At 39.1% G+C, this 13,580-nt stretch overlaps 1 protein-coding gene across 1 annotated transcript in view; it reads right to left on the bottom strand.

Moving 5' to 3' along the window:
- The window catches only part of PDE10A (phosphodiesterase 10A), a 107,189-nt gene that overhangs the window by 66,418 nt on the left and 27,191 nt on the right, over nt 1–13,580 (bottom strand). Inside the window, exon 3 of the mRNA XM_010282419.1 lies at nt 7,733–7,761. Coding sequence (XP_010280721.1) covers nt 7,733–7,761 — 29 coding nt within the window. The remainder of the gene's footprint in view (nt 1–7,732; nt 7,762–13,580) is intronic.

The following is a 13,580-nucleotide window of genomic DNA, read 5'->3' as shown; positions in this document are numbered from 1 at the left end:
TTTCATTACAGGCTCAATGGGGAAGGACAGCAGAGGTTTTTCCCAGGCAACAGGAGAAGGCGCAGACCTGTCGTATCAGTACGCCTTAGAAACAGACTTTTGGGAAAGCGGGGACCAATTCTTCAAGCAAGCATCAAGCATTCTCTTAAGAGGTTTCAAGGCTCCTTACCCAGCCTTTCAAGTGTCATCAGACGGAAATGCAGAGAGGCCCTGGGAAAGCAGTATGGATCTTCATAATCAGTGCTTCGGGTCCAGCCCCTGGTGCCATCCCAGCCTTCCCCTATTTTGTTTGCTACGCGAGAGGAGCTGGGAGGAGAGGGGCACTGCCTGACTCCCACCAGCGTGCAGGCTGGCTGGACGGAGCGTGCAGTGAGGACGTCAGCGGTGCTGAGCGCGCTAATGCCATACGCGTTGTGTCCAGTGCCGCCCTACCCATTTGCAAGGCAGAGGGGCCACACCACGGATAGGTGTAGGCTATTCTGTCCCAGGGCACTTGAAACCGAGGCCATAAATGTAATGAGACATGTAAGCAGGCCAAAAAACAAACAAACAAACAAAAAAACAAAAACCCCCCAAAACAGCCTCAAAAAACTAAGGACAAAAGCTTTGTGGGATAAAAATGACATTCTTAAAAAAAATCCCAAAGAAACAAAGAAAAAGCAGCAATTCCTGAACCAGGATTAGGATCTTTTGGAACAAACAGAGGCTCTTGGAAGGAGCCTCAGATGTTGAAGGGTGCTAAATCACCAAGAACAAAGGATGCTCATCGGCCACGGAGACTGTGTATAGACATGGGAGTTTAGAACGCCTATTCTCTCCTTGGTTACGTCAGGTAGTTTTTCAGATACCCAGCTAATACTTCATCTAACCACCTAAATTAATCTGTCAATGACAGCATCAAGACTTGCAGATAGTGAATGCAAGTGATTCTGTGCAGCACTTTATACAAGACAATGTCCTTAGGCAGGGACTGGATTTTGCCACAAACACTTAAGTCATAAGACCTGCAATGTGACAACAAACTGCACCCAAACTTCTTCAGTCTTCTCTTAAAACTGACAGCTACTCTTTTCTCTATGAAGATACTACAGAACATAAGCAGCTGCTAAACCCAAAATGACCGAATCTCCTGATAAACTTCCAGCCAACAGAGTTTTCTTTCCTATAAAACTATAGTCTCAGCAACAAGAGCCATCAGGGAACAACTTCAAAGATGAACTAAAAAAACCCTTCAAATAAAAAAACAAGTTCCTTTCTTTGCAGTCTTACTGGTCTGAACATGTGTTTGACATTTGACTGAGATGTCAGTCTAAACTATTTCATGCTCAGTTTGATCATATTGGACCAGAAGCATAAAAAGACTGATCTTGCATATCTAAGTTCTCAATGCCATTGTTACTTTCTGTATTAAAAAAAAAAAAAAGAATTCCCAACAGCAACACTTTTGTACTTCTTTAAAACAAGCACTGCAGTCACAAAAATAAACAAACTGAACTGTTTGATGCCTTTTGTTGAAATAGATCAGCTTTTCCCTTCTGTGCACATAGCATTATGAAAAAATTCATATCCACATTTAGCCCATTTAGATTTAAGAGACTCACTCCATAATTTTTCAGTTGCCTCCATAACTTATCTTCTGGGAAGATCATCGATACTCAATTACTGTATCTTTTTTAAAGAAATACTATATTTCCCTTAAGAATTTTGGGACCATTACTTAATTTGCCCATGTAATAAGCAGATGTTTAAACTGAAGCATATTCTTGCCTCCTTGCTCCCCCCCTCAAAGGAACGCATAACTAGAGAGGAAGATACTGGTGACCAAAGCCAGTCCCTTGCAGGCAAAGGCAGCCTTGTAAGAGATGTCTTGTTTAAAAGTACATAGAATATTCATTCCATGTGTCACTACACTTTACCATAATGAGTGTTCATACATCCAATTTAGAGACAAAAATGGCCAGACCTGTAAGTATCACAATAGCCACCTACTTCTTTAAATGCAAGAAATTACTGTATTTTAGTCCCAGTACTGCTACTGCATTTCTGATGACCAGTGGGTATAAAGAAAGAAATGCTTGGAGAAAGAAAGACAAAATATTTTATTAAACCAATAATACCATTGGGAAAAGGACACAAACTTTTATTCAAGTAATTTTTGTGTGTACATAAGTTAGGCTGTGTACTTGCTTGATATGTATGTTTACATGTACTGCTAACTTCTGTAGGTCTGATACTTTCACTGGCTGCGACATTCTGCATTGTTTAGCTGCACTGATGGCTAGTTCACAACTTGCATTGAAACTGATGTTTCCCATTTTTAGAAACAGATAACTAAGAGATAACTGTGTCCTAATAACAGTGAAAACACATCTAAAACTGCACATGTGAAGAACCAAAAATATGGATCTGGACTTAACCCAAAAAATAAACTTAAAAAAAAAAAAACCCACCACACAAAAAAACCCTACAGAAAGGGAATAAAACTGCTTGCTTGCTTCAAGGTGTAAATGCTGAGCCAAAGGATGTCAAATCTTCAGACTGAAAAATAAAAGTAGAGAGAATGTGGTAAGCAAGCTTACAGTGCCAAGCTGGCTTTCAGAGGAGCAGCGAGCTTGGAGAGGAAGTTCAGAATAATCTCACTGCTCCAGAAAAACAGAAGAGGTAACCAGGGTTGGCTGGAGTAACCAGTTTTGTTTAAACTTGGGACACTGAAAAGCAAGAAGCTATAAAGAGCAGACTTAGCTGAGGTGATTAGTTTTAATGCTTGTACATAGCCTCAGAGAAAACTGCTTTGACATGCGTTTGTCTGACGTCTGTTCTTCTTGTTTTGACTGGAGAGGACACCGGTTAGAACTTGCTCGGTAAATAAAGTTTAGCACTGTGGCACTGTACACAGGTATTTATGAATTGTTTGTTCACACATCAAATACTGTTTGCGACAAAAGCGAAGTATGAGATGACATTTGGGAGGACGGGCCCTATTATGTCAAAAGACGCAAACCCGCTCTCACTTTGCACAGAAAGGGTTCAGTAATTTTGAAGGCACACGTTTCCCAGCCTGGAGACTTAGCTGATTTTCCAAGCCTTGGAGATGGTGAACACCTTTCCTAGGAAGAGCTTCTTGCCAAATAACCCCCATTCACTGGCATCCAATTGTAATTTTTCCATCAGCGCCTTCCCTGTTGTCAAATGGTAACACTGAAATAAATTGCTTCACTAGTAATAGGAAAAATACATAATAAAAAGCAAAGGCTTGGCTTATGAGAAAAGAACATTATGATTATATGGAAGTAAACATATAAGCTGTTATTAACTGTAAGGCTCGTAAAACTGCATTAATATCTCAATTATATCACCTTTCCAGATCATATAATAAAACAGCATGATGAGCTTCATTTTAACTTGACAAGGCTGAATACTGCTCCTCTTTTTAAAAAGCTTTTTATAAAATCACATTCCCTCCTAATACTTGACTTGTAAGCGCTCTAAAGACATCACGTACAAAATTAAAAATAAAATTCCTCATTTTCCTACCACTGTTGCTTATCACTACCAAGTATCCACAGGATTTTCTTTATAAAGAAATCAGCTTATACAAGCATCTTCCTCTTGTGATAACGGGTGCAATGCCATTTGCATCACTTCTAAAGGCTGAATACACACGTTTGTTCTAGTTCCCCTAACTTTTTCAGTAATTCGTCACAGTATTCAGTTCTGAGACTGTGCAAAAACATTTAAATCCCATCTTTAATAAGGAAATAGTACAAAGAATGAGATTGCTTTGTCAATGTGTCACAAAAAGCCCAAACTTTTATTCTCAGTTGCATGGCGAAGATACATGCAATTACTGCAACTGTTTACCGAAAACACACTTGCTAATTCTGTAACTGTCAGTGACACACTGTGCTGGGTGCTAGCGGGTGCCAAGGCAGCTGCCAGAGGCTCCAAGTCCAAAAAGGGGAAAGGAGAGGATTAAAGTACTATTCCTGTTTCCAAGAATAAAGTACTGTAAATGAGCTAGTCACTTGCTAGGTAATAATTTTCTGGTGTTTATACGGTAAACTTCTACAAAGTGAATTGCTGTTGGCATCACCAGAGTTTACAAAGCAAAGGTACTTGCCAAAAGGCAGCCTCGCTGGAAGTTTTGCTCAAGTAAACATAGAATGGAAAGTCATTAAGCAAAATGAACAACAGCTAATTTCGCTGTGATCATATCAGAAACATTAAGTATTTTTGTTTAAACTTCAGAATCTGAGGTACAAAAGAGCACACTGTGATCATGGGGAAGTTAGCAGCACGTAGAACAAAATCCTGGCTATAGTTCATGTAGGAATGGGGTTATTTTTGCCAGCTGAAAAGAATAACATGTCTCCAATGCACACTGTTTTCACTAATACTGTCAAAGAAATATATCTTTAGTCTGGATATACACGAATACACATGCACTTAGTGCTCAAACTCGCACTCCTCTATTTTCATTTCTTTTGCTGATAAAACAGCAAAAACGAAGTATAAAATTCAGCTTAAGTTTTCTTCATCAAAATAGTTCAACAGTTGGTTTTCTTTCTGAAATCCCTCTGCCCAGAAAACCACTTCTGTAGCTAGGATGGATGGGATCAGCCAACACACATCTGCACAATAAGTAAGCAGAAGAAACTCAGCATTTCCAAGGATGTTCCCAATACTACATCATGTGAAAAGGAGATTCTGTCCCCAGTTACATATATTTCATAAATACTGGAATCTAGCATGCAGAAAAAAGTTCACAGGTTCACTGTTTGGTCACAGATGCTCATGAGATGTTTTGTAACCAGAGTTGTTCTTATGCCAAAAGCAGTCTACAGGAATCGGGAAATCTTCCTCCCCCATCCATCAGCTACTATGTCAGGCCAGCCTAGGATATATCTTCTGAACACCAACATATTGATGAAATTGCTGGACTTAAAGATAATACGTTCTGAAAAGCTTCTTTTCTAGTCCACAATATCAAAACTTAAAATACGTGGAAGGTTTCTCCTCCTCTCGCCTTGTTTCAAAAACATGCAATACAAGGCTGATAGCCAAGACTGCCACTTGATTTTCATTCTTCCATGAAGCTGCTAAAAATGGCAAAAGATTAAAAATGCAGTTCCTATAAACAGCATTTTTCAGAACTTCCTTCAATTTTCAAAGTGTGAAATTGCCATACAAACCCTTGAAAACACTGAAATTTCCTTCCAATAATTCAAGTAGTAAAAGATTTTTTTCAAAAATCTGGACAACATTCATCCCACTGCATTTTGCTGATAAAAACCAAAAAAAGGTAAATGAATGACAAGTTCGGTATTTAGGGCCCCCAGAACAATCCTATAATCTTGTATGTTTATAAAGAAAAAACGTGAAGCTTTTTGGGGCGAGAAAGTGGTTAAATAAATTTAACAAAAAATATCCTCCCCCAATTTCATTCTGTTGTCCTGTGTAAGCAAAACAGAAAAGGAGACTACTGAAGCAACTGATGTCACAGCATACGACTATGAATGTTTTCACTCTGCCTAACACTAAAAGATGGAAGAAAAAAATACAGCCATAAAAATCACTTTTTTCCCAGCATATTTGTACCTTGGTACCTAACTAATATTTTAAACATTTATATTCTGCAATAAATTTCCTCTGACTAACCTTTAGTTTTGCTTCTCTATGATATAAGCTGCTTCTTGCAGATGTTTTCAGGAATTAAAAATGTAACACTTAATGACTTTAAAACTCGTAATTCTTCAATCAACAAGAACATGTCTTTTTGTCTGAAAAACATTACTCACGTACAGAACTTTCCTAATTTAAATTCTAATTTATGTTCAGATTTTAATTAAACTGGCGTCTGTTTCAGCTGCTGCTGAAGAAAGAGGGTGTATTACAATGGTCTATATTATTATATATGGCGTTATTCAAAAATGCTATAAACAAACATGTTCATTTGTAGTACAGTGCATTACTGAGTGCCCTCAAGTACTGTACTTACAAAAAAAATAGTGTAACATGGTATACACACCAAGTGCACAACGATGGATAGCTAAAAAAACAAGGGAGAACATGTTTACTTTAGAACATCTGAAGTATCATCTGCACCCCACTGACTCCAGGACTTGAAGCAACAGCCCATCCATCTTCAGGAAAGCTCTAAGTCATTATATATGACTTTGAGGGGCTGAGGTGGCTGGGATCAGAGTGCTTGAGAGACAGAGGGGGTGACTGGCAGAGCAGACTCGGCGGGGTTTGGGGTTCCAGAGCTTGCTTTTTTTGCCTTAAATAGCTCAAATGTGGTAACTCAGATATGTTTTGTAACTCCATTTTACAGAGTTTTAGCTGAAATGTGCATCTATTTACCAAATTAATGACAATTAAAAGAAACTTTCTTCCAGAGAAATAACTACAGCTTTTGAGATTTTTTAGGCAGATCTTTCACTATTTTGAAATCAAAGCAATATATACAGATATACTAACACCAATACTCTTTGGTTGCGCTGATAGGTATTTACTCAACTGCCATAACTGTTGAATACTAAAGCATGACCAAAAAAATGTGTTATGTATTAATAAATTACTAAAACAACCTAAACTATCAACACCCTTATACATCTACAGCACATCACGTATATGGAGATCTTCTGCTTGACTGAACTCATTTTAAACATCATTTAATCTCTTTTTCATAGTCTTGTAAGAGGTGAACTTCAGTTCCCCCTTATGCCAGCCCTCTGCTCTCAGGGTTACCAAACGGAGGTTTCCACTACCAGCCTGTTTCCATTCCTTCCACAGCCTAATATTTTCCAAAGGACTCCTACCGAAAGCAAGGCCACCCAGCCGGCTTTTGCAGTCTTTATATCAACCTTAGTTTTAATATGTATCTGACGCTATTGCGTTTCTCCTGGGAACATGAAATAGTTTATGCAAGACATTCAAGAAGCGGAGCAAAACAGGACTACGATTCCACCTCAGAAAGCTGTAAGCGGTTCCCTCATCTGACATGAAGTAACATTTGGGTGCTTCAGGCTGACTGGACACCTCTGAGGGCAACAGGTTGTCCTGTACTGATCTGCTGTCATTCCCAGCAAAGGCACTAGTTTCTAACAGACCCCCCTAACTAGTCCTCAACCATGAACCGATACTCTGCAGGACACAGCATCAATCAGATGTAAGGCTAGAGTTGGAAATTTATTACTGAATATGTTTTTTAAAATTTTACATTCGATTTCATACAGTACACTGCAATATATTTCAAATCAAAGAACTTAGTTCATCTGTACCACAGCACATCTCAAAGGGAGTTATTAGATAGCGCATATTCCTCCCCTTGTTTCCTCTTATGCTTGCCATCTCTCAAGGCAGTAATGCTGATTAAATTGTCTGCTGTTATGCTCAAAGTCCCATGATTTTCCTGGTTTCCGTAAGTACCTTTTTAAAACTGCATCATGAAAATAGCACTGTGAGAACTCTGCATTTGTTAATGCAAAATTTTAACTAATTAATTTAAAAACCTTTCATTTATTTACAGCCAATCAAGTGTTCTTAATATTTATTTTCCTTATTAACTGTTCTCTACTCAGTCAGTACACCAATTTTTTTCCTCTGGAGATCCTCTATGTCCAGGGAATAGAGTCAAACCTTGATCAGAGACTGCAAAAAACCATCTCAAGTGAACACTGGGCGTCAGAGACTACGCTTCTTTTTAGGGGGGCTAGGGAGTAGCACTTACCCTGCTGACTTCTTTAGGAGTCGATTCATCTAAGAGGAAACAAAACAAACAATTAGGCACTCATCTAGACTGAATGAAGAATAAGATACCACACTTCAAACAGTTTTTGCACCTTTGTATAAAACTTTTCTAACATGATTCAATAAAGTAACTGAAATATCCCAAGACTGGTGTGCATTTACAACCTTTTAAACTTCTAAATCCAAAAATGAATTAAAATTAGGGTAAAGTATTCAGGAATTCTGTCCAAAATTAGGATAAAGTATTCAGGAATTCTGTCCAAAATTAGGATAAAGTATTCAGGAATTCTGTCCTGACTTAATAAGAACACAAAATTTCCTACATTTCGTAAGTCAATTCACAGGCCAGCTAAACCAGTAAGTTCGGTATCATTGTCATCCGTTTGTATTCCATTTCAGTAAGGCAACTGTTAGTATTGCACAGTCTGAGAAGTAAAAGGCCCTTTGCTACCAAATATATGCCACCGACATCCTACATATACGAGCAAGTTAGCAAGTAAACTTAGACTTCCTGTTCCGAGTATCAAAGGTGCTATTCCTGTTGATGACTTTGGATGTGGGGAAAAAAGCCTTGAGACCATAGGAATAGAAATGTATCACTGATGTGATCTGGCGTAACACGTTAAAAGCACATAGATTACAAGTTTTTGTGTATTTTTTCATATACACACACACACTATAATGTTTCGTCCTTTCAAATGCAAGCAGACTCTCATGCATTTTTTGTAATTTAAATATGCAAAAATAAACACAATACCAGAGCACTAGCTAAAACATTGAGTAGTATTTCTGACAATAAAGGGAAAGCAGTTATACAGCAAGAACGCGTCTGCCACAGGAAGAGCTTCCAACTTCCAGTTCAACCACACCAAAAGCGGCTTAACCACACCCTTACAAACCTCCACCTGGTTAGCTGCTTCTGAAAACATGAAGGGTTGCAAATTAATTTTAGATCACCAATGAGATTTAATCTCACAGAGAAAGATCCTGTGTTTATATCAGAGACCTTTAATTTACACATATTTTGATACATCTCTATTGAGTGGATTTTCAGTTATCTTTGTGAGATACAGACATAGTAACACCTAGGCTGCTTAACAGCATATACAGTATGTTTTCTCCAAAATCATCCCCAGGTGAAGGAAGGGTCTCAAGGTGACCCTTGAGAAGAGCACATTTACAAGTATTTCAATGTTATCACCAGCAAAGGCCATTTGCCGAAAGGCCATATCTTGCCATTTAAGATGAACTTTTCCATTTTCTAGAAAACAGATTCAAGACCCAATTTCCAATTAAAGAAATCTCTGTAATCATAGAGATTTTCTCCTCAAAATTGAGTGATACTGAGTAAAACAACGTATTTCACAACTATGAGTGAAAATTAGTCTTCTCTTGCCCCCAATCAAATGATATACTAGTAATTTACACATGCACTACATGGACGTAAACTTAATTAAACGGTTTAAGGTAGTTCTGTTTGCGATGTTTTGCTCACCGTTCGTGATGCAGTGTGTAACACACACTCTGCAATGTTCAGTGATGTTACCTTCTTCCTTGACCACACAAATCTACATACCAGTTACAAGAACAGCCAAGCGAAACTGAAAATCCATCTCCCCTACTACCTTATTTCTGACAGGGAGCAACAGAAGATGTGAATGACAGAAAACCAAGCGATGACATAATGACACTTTCCCTGGAGTATACTCTCAGTTTTCAGTAACCAGTGGATAAAACGTTTCTTGAATCAGTGCCATTCTTCTGTTTCAAAGACTTGGATGGGGCTTTCTTCCTCACACTTTTGAGAGGGAGGAGGGGTGATAGATTTTGTTTGTTTTTTTCAACCTGAGCCACCATCCTTCAGCATTCACAACATTCTCCAAGTTCCACATTTTAAACACGTATTATAGAAAAACTGTCTTTTCTTTTGAATCTCCACATTATGAATTTCATCTGGTGCACTCTGTCCACCTTATCTATAGAGCCTGTAATTCTACAAATCTCTCAGAACATGCACTTCTTTGCTTCACGCGCCATCAAAACCTTTGCTGGCTTGAGAGGTCGGATCTGGTTTGCTGCCGGTGCAAAGCAAGCCACTTGGCACTGCTGGTCGCTCCCACCGCTCCTCCCTCCTCTATCCCACTGCATCCTGCCGGGATGGGAACTCCAGAACCACAGGTAACGTGCAGCTCAGGAAAACACAACAGGGACTTACAGAATGACACGGGGATGATTTAAGGGTCTGCTCTCTTTTTGAAAGGAATAATTCCTAACGTTTTACCTGTTTCTCGATGATTGGGCTAACATTTTCGTACGTTTATATTTTGTAATACCAATATCTCTCTCCAGAATGACAACTACTTAAGAGCCCACTACTGTATATGTAAAATTAGAAACATCTTCCCCCATGTAAAGCAGTCAGCATTTATCAGTATTAACTTTGTCAGCTGTTTTATCTCTCAGTTACACTACTTGTAGCACCCTGAATAACTTCATATCCTAAAAACAAAAAAATAAATAAAACCCTAATTTTTGAAATTAACTTCAACCCTGTATCCTCTTTACCCAAACCATGTATGTATATGCTGAAAAACATAGGTAAGGTACTAGTGTTCTCCCTCTACTGGAACAACATGAAATTATTGTAATATATCTAGTATAAATGACTGCCATCACAATCCTATGGCTTTCACACCACTGCAAGACATAACTGCCACTGCAGTTTCCAATGACAGACAGTGGATACCTTAAATGCACCAAGTCTAAAGCTTACTACACAGTATAACAGTCTACATAATCTCTATTTTAGCCACCATAAAAAAAATTCAGTGCTTCAATATCAGAATGAACAATTAATGACTTCCTATTCTTTAAGATCCTTGACAATGCAATTTCATAGTCTGAGCATGATATTACAAATCCCATCAACACAACATGAAATTTTCCACACTTATATAATAGTGTCCTTTAATTTGTATAACACGAAATACACAGGTGTCACTCCTGTCTTGCAATTCCCTAATTCCTTTACTAATCACAGAATCATTAAGGTTGGAAAAGACTTCCAAGATCATCAAGTCTACCCATCAACCCAACACCACCATGCCCACTAAACCATGTCCTGAAGTGCCACGTCCACACGTTTTTTGAACACTTCCAGAGATGGCGACTCCACCACCTCCCTGGGCAGCCTGTGCCAATGTTTGGCCACTCTCCCGGTGAAGAAATTTTTCCTAATATCCAATCTAAACCTCCCCTGGGGCAACTTGAGGCCATTTCCTCTTGTTCTATCACTAGTTACTTGGGAGAAAAGACTAACACCCACCTCACCACAACCCCCTTTCAGGTAGCTGTAGAGAGCAATAAGGTCTCCCCTCAGCCTCCTCTTCTCCAGACTAAACAATCTCCATTCCCTCAGCCACTCCTCGTAAGATTTGTTCCTGAAACCCCTCACCAGCTTCGTTGCCCTTCTCTGGACACGCTCCAGCACCTCAATGTCCTTCTTGTAGTGAGGGGCCCAAAACTGAACACAGGATTCAAGCTGCGGCCTCACCAGTGCCGAGTACAGGGGCACAATCACTTCCCTACTCCTGCTGGCCACACTATTGCTGATACAGGCCAGGACGCTGTTGGCCTTCTTGGCCACCTGGGCACACTGCTGGCTCATTTCTTTATTTATAAGAAAGGAATCATTCTTTTACTCAGAAGTTGTATAAAGTGACATATGAAGCCCCTGTCCAGGTCTGAGTCCATTTTGCTGGGTACAAGACATCAAAATAGACAGACGGTCATTACATCAAAAAACTTTTAATTTCTTTCTGTTAGGAAAGTAAAAGAAATATGCTAACAGATCAGGAAGGAAAAAAAATAACATCTACAGTATTCAGTAAAGATAAGTTTTCTGGAACAATTATTAGAGACAATACTTTTTCAGAATAAAAAGAAGATATAATCAATATGTCTTTTTTCCAGATGAAAGGTAAACAAATTGTATGGGAAATTTGGTATTAGAACTCCACAGATACGGTTTGCAATTCAAGGATTATGAACTGGTTGGAAAATGGAAGATTTTTTTTTTTTTACGGGAAGGAGGAAAGCAAAAGATGAGGGAGAGAAGAGAAAAAATAGCATCAAATACTCTGTTAGTACACTTAGATGCAAGTTAAATTACTACACAGTGACCTAGAAAATAATTTGCCAAATAAAAAGAAACCAAAGGCCTAACAAGACACTTTTTTTCTTCTCCCTCAAGAGTAAAGGAAGAAACATGACCCCATGAACCTGGAGTGAAGCAAACTGCTTTTCTGGAGATGCAGTCTTTAAGGCCCAGGTACCTGCCGAGTGACAGGATGCACGGACACCTCAGTGCTGTCACCACTTGGCTGTGGTTTTGTCCATAGAAGAGAGTACAATACTTCCTTTACGACTGAGCTTCTGTGAGCTAAATACAGGGAAAATCATTGGAACAGCAGCTTTTCCCACAAATTATTCTAATAGCCAAAATACAGCATTAGTCAATACATGAAAGTAACAGGGGGCTGATGAAAAATACCTTAATTCGCACGCTCCTGTTTATTTAAAAGACATGAACCCTGTTTAAATGGTACAAACACACCAATCTCTTCTTTGTAAATTAAGTTCCATCCCTGTAAAATATGAACTTTTAAAGAAACAGATTAACCATTAAAATAAATTCAGAGACATGAAGTACATCAATGAATGGCAGCTTGCTGTAGAGCTAAATACCACAAAAAAATTCTGTGCTTGAATATGAAGGTCCCTATTTATTATGGCATATTGCGTAGGAAAGGGGATGTGGGAAAGGGGACAGAGGAAAGTGTCTCATTAGTGTCTGCACTGAGGGAAATAAACACCCTGGGAGAAAGCAAGTGTTTGTGAAAGAGATCATACAAATGCTCAAGCCACTAGAAACTTTTCAGCTGGAGTTCGCTTTTTCTTTAGACATCAAATACAATCAACCATGATACATGAGTGTCACCCTCTTGATCCCGTTTGTTGGTAGTATTGTTGTTCACAGAATTTAGGAGATTAGGATCATTTTAATTTTTTGCGATACCTGACATCATTATTAACACAGAGTAATAGAAGAAATGCGTATGTTTTAGTTTTGGGACTCCGAATGTGCCAACATTTTTCTTAACAGTTTCAAAAGTAAAGCGATGAACTCTTGAAAAGAAATCACCATACACACATCCATTAACTTGGCTGTACCGCTCAGTCGAGGCTGTTGCAAGGGGTATTTTTAACACCATGATCCTCCACGGGGCCTGTTCCACCATGGGGTAGGCAGGCAGCAGCAGTGCGATGGGAGCAGCTCAGAAGGGCACCCAACCCGAGCAGAGGTAATGTAGGCCTCCAGAAGCACTAGGCACGCATCAATAATCTAGTAGAACGCTCTGGTTTAGCTGATGCTATAAACTCCGTTACGGTAATGTCCTGGTAATTTGAGCATAAAGACGCACTGATACCACAAGTGGAAAACCAGGAAACTGGGGGGAACAGAACTAAATTTCAAGGGCTTCCCAACCTCCGTACGCCAAGTTTGCAGACCAAAACCCTTGCACCAGCAAGGATGTTCTACCCCAGTGAGATGGTTCAGCCCACCAAATGTGCAGAAAACCATTCACTTTCTAAACTTTCAAAACCAGGTAGCTATCCTAGGCCACAAGAATAAAGTTACACTCAGTTTTATCCTGACAACTTCGCAAACATTACTATTTAAAAAGCTCTCTTCAGAGGTTAGTGACATCAGGAGGGGGCATGGAAGAATGAGAAGAGTTCCGTGACAAGATTTGGGTTTTAAGAAC

This window comes from Phaethon lepturus, unplaced genomic scaffold (genome assembly GCF_000687285.1).
Source record: "Phaethon lepturus isolate BGI_N335 unplaced genomic scaffold, ASM68728v1 scaffold5032, whole genome shotgun sequence".
NCBI classification, from domain to species: Eukaryota; Metazoa; Chordata; class Aves; order Phaethontiformes; family Phaethontidae; genus Phaethon; species Phaethon lepturus.
This window is presented reverse-complemented; position numbering and strand designations above follow the sequence as displayed.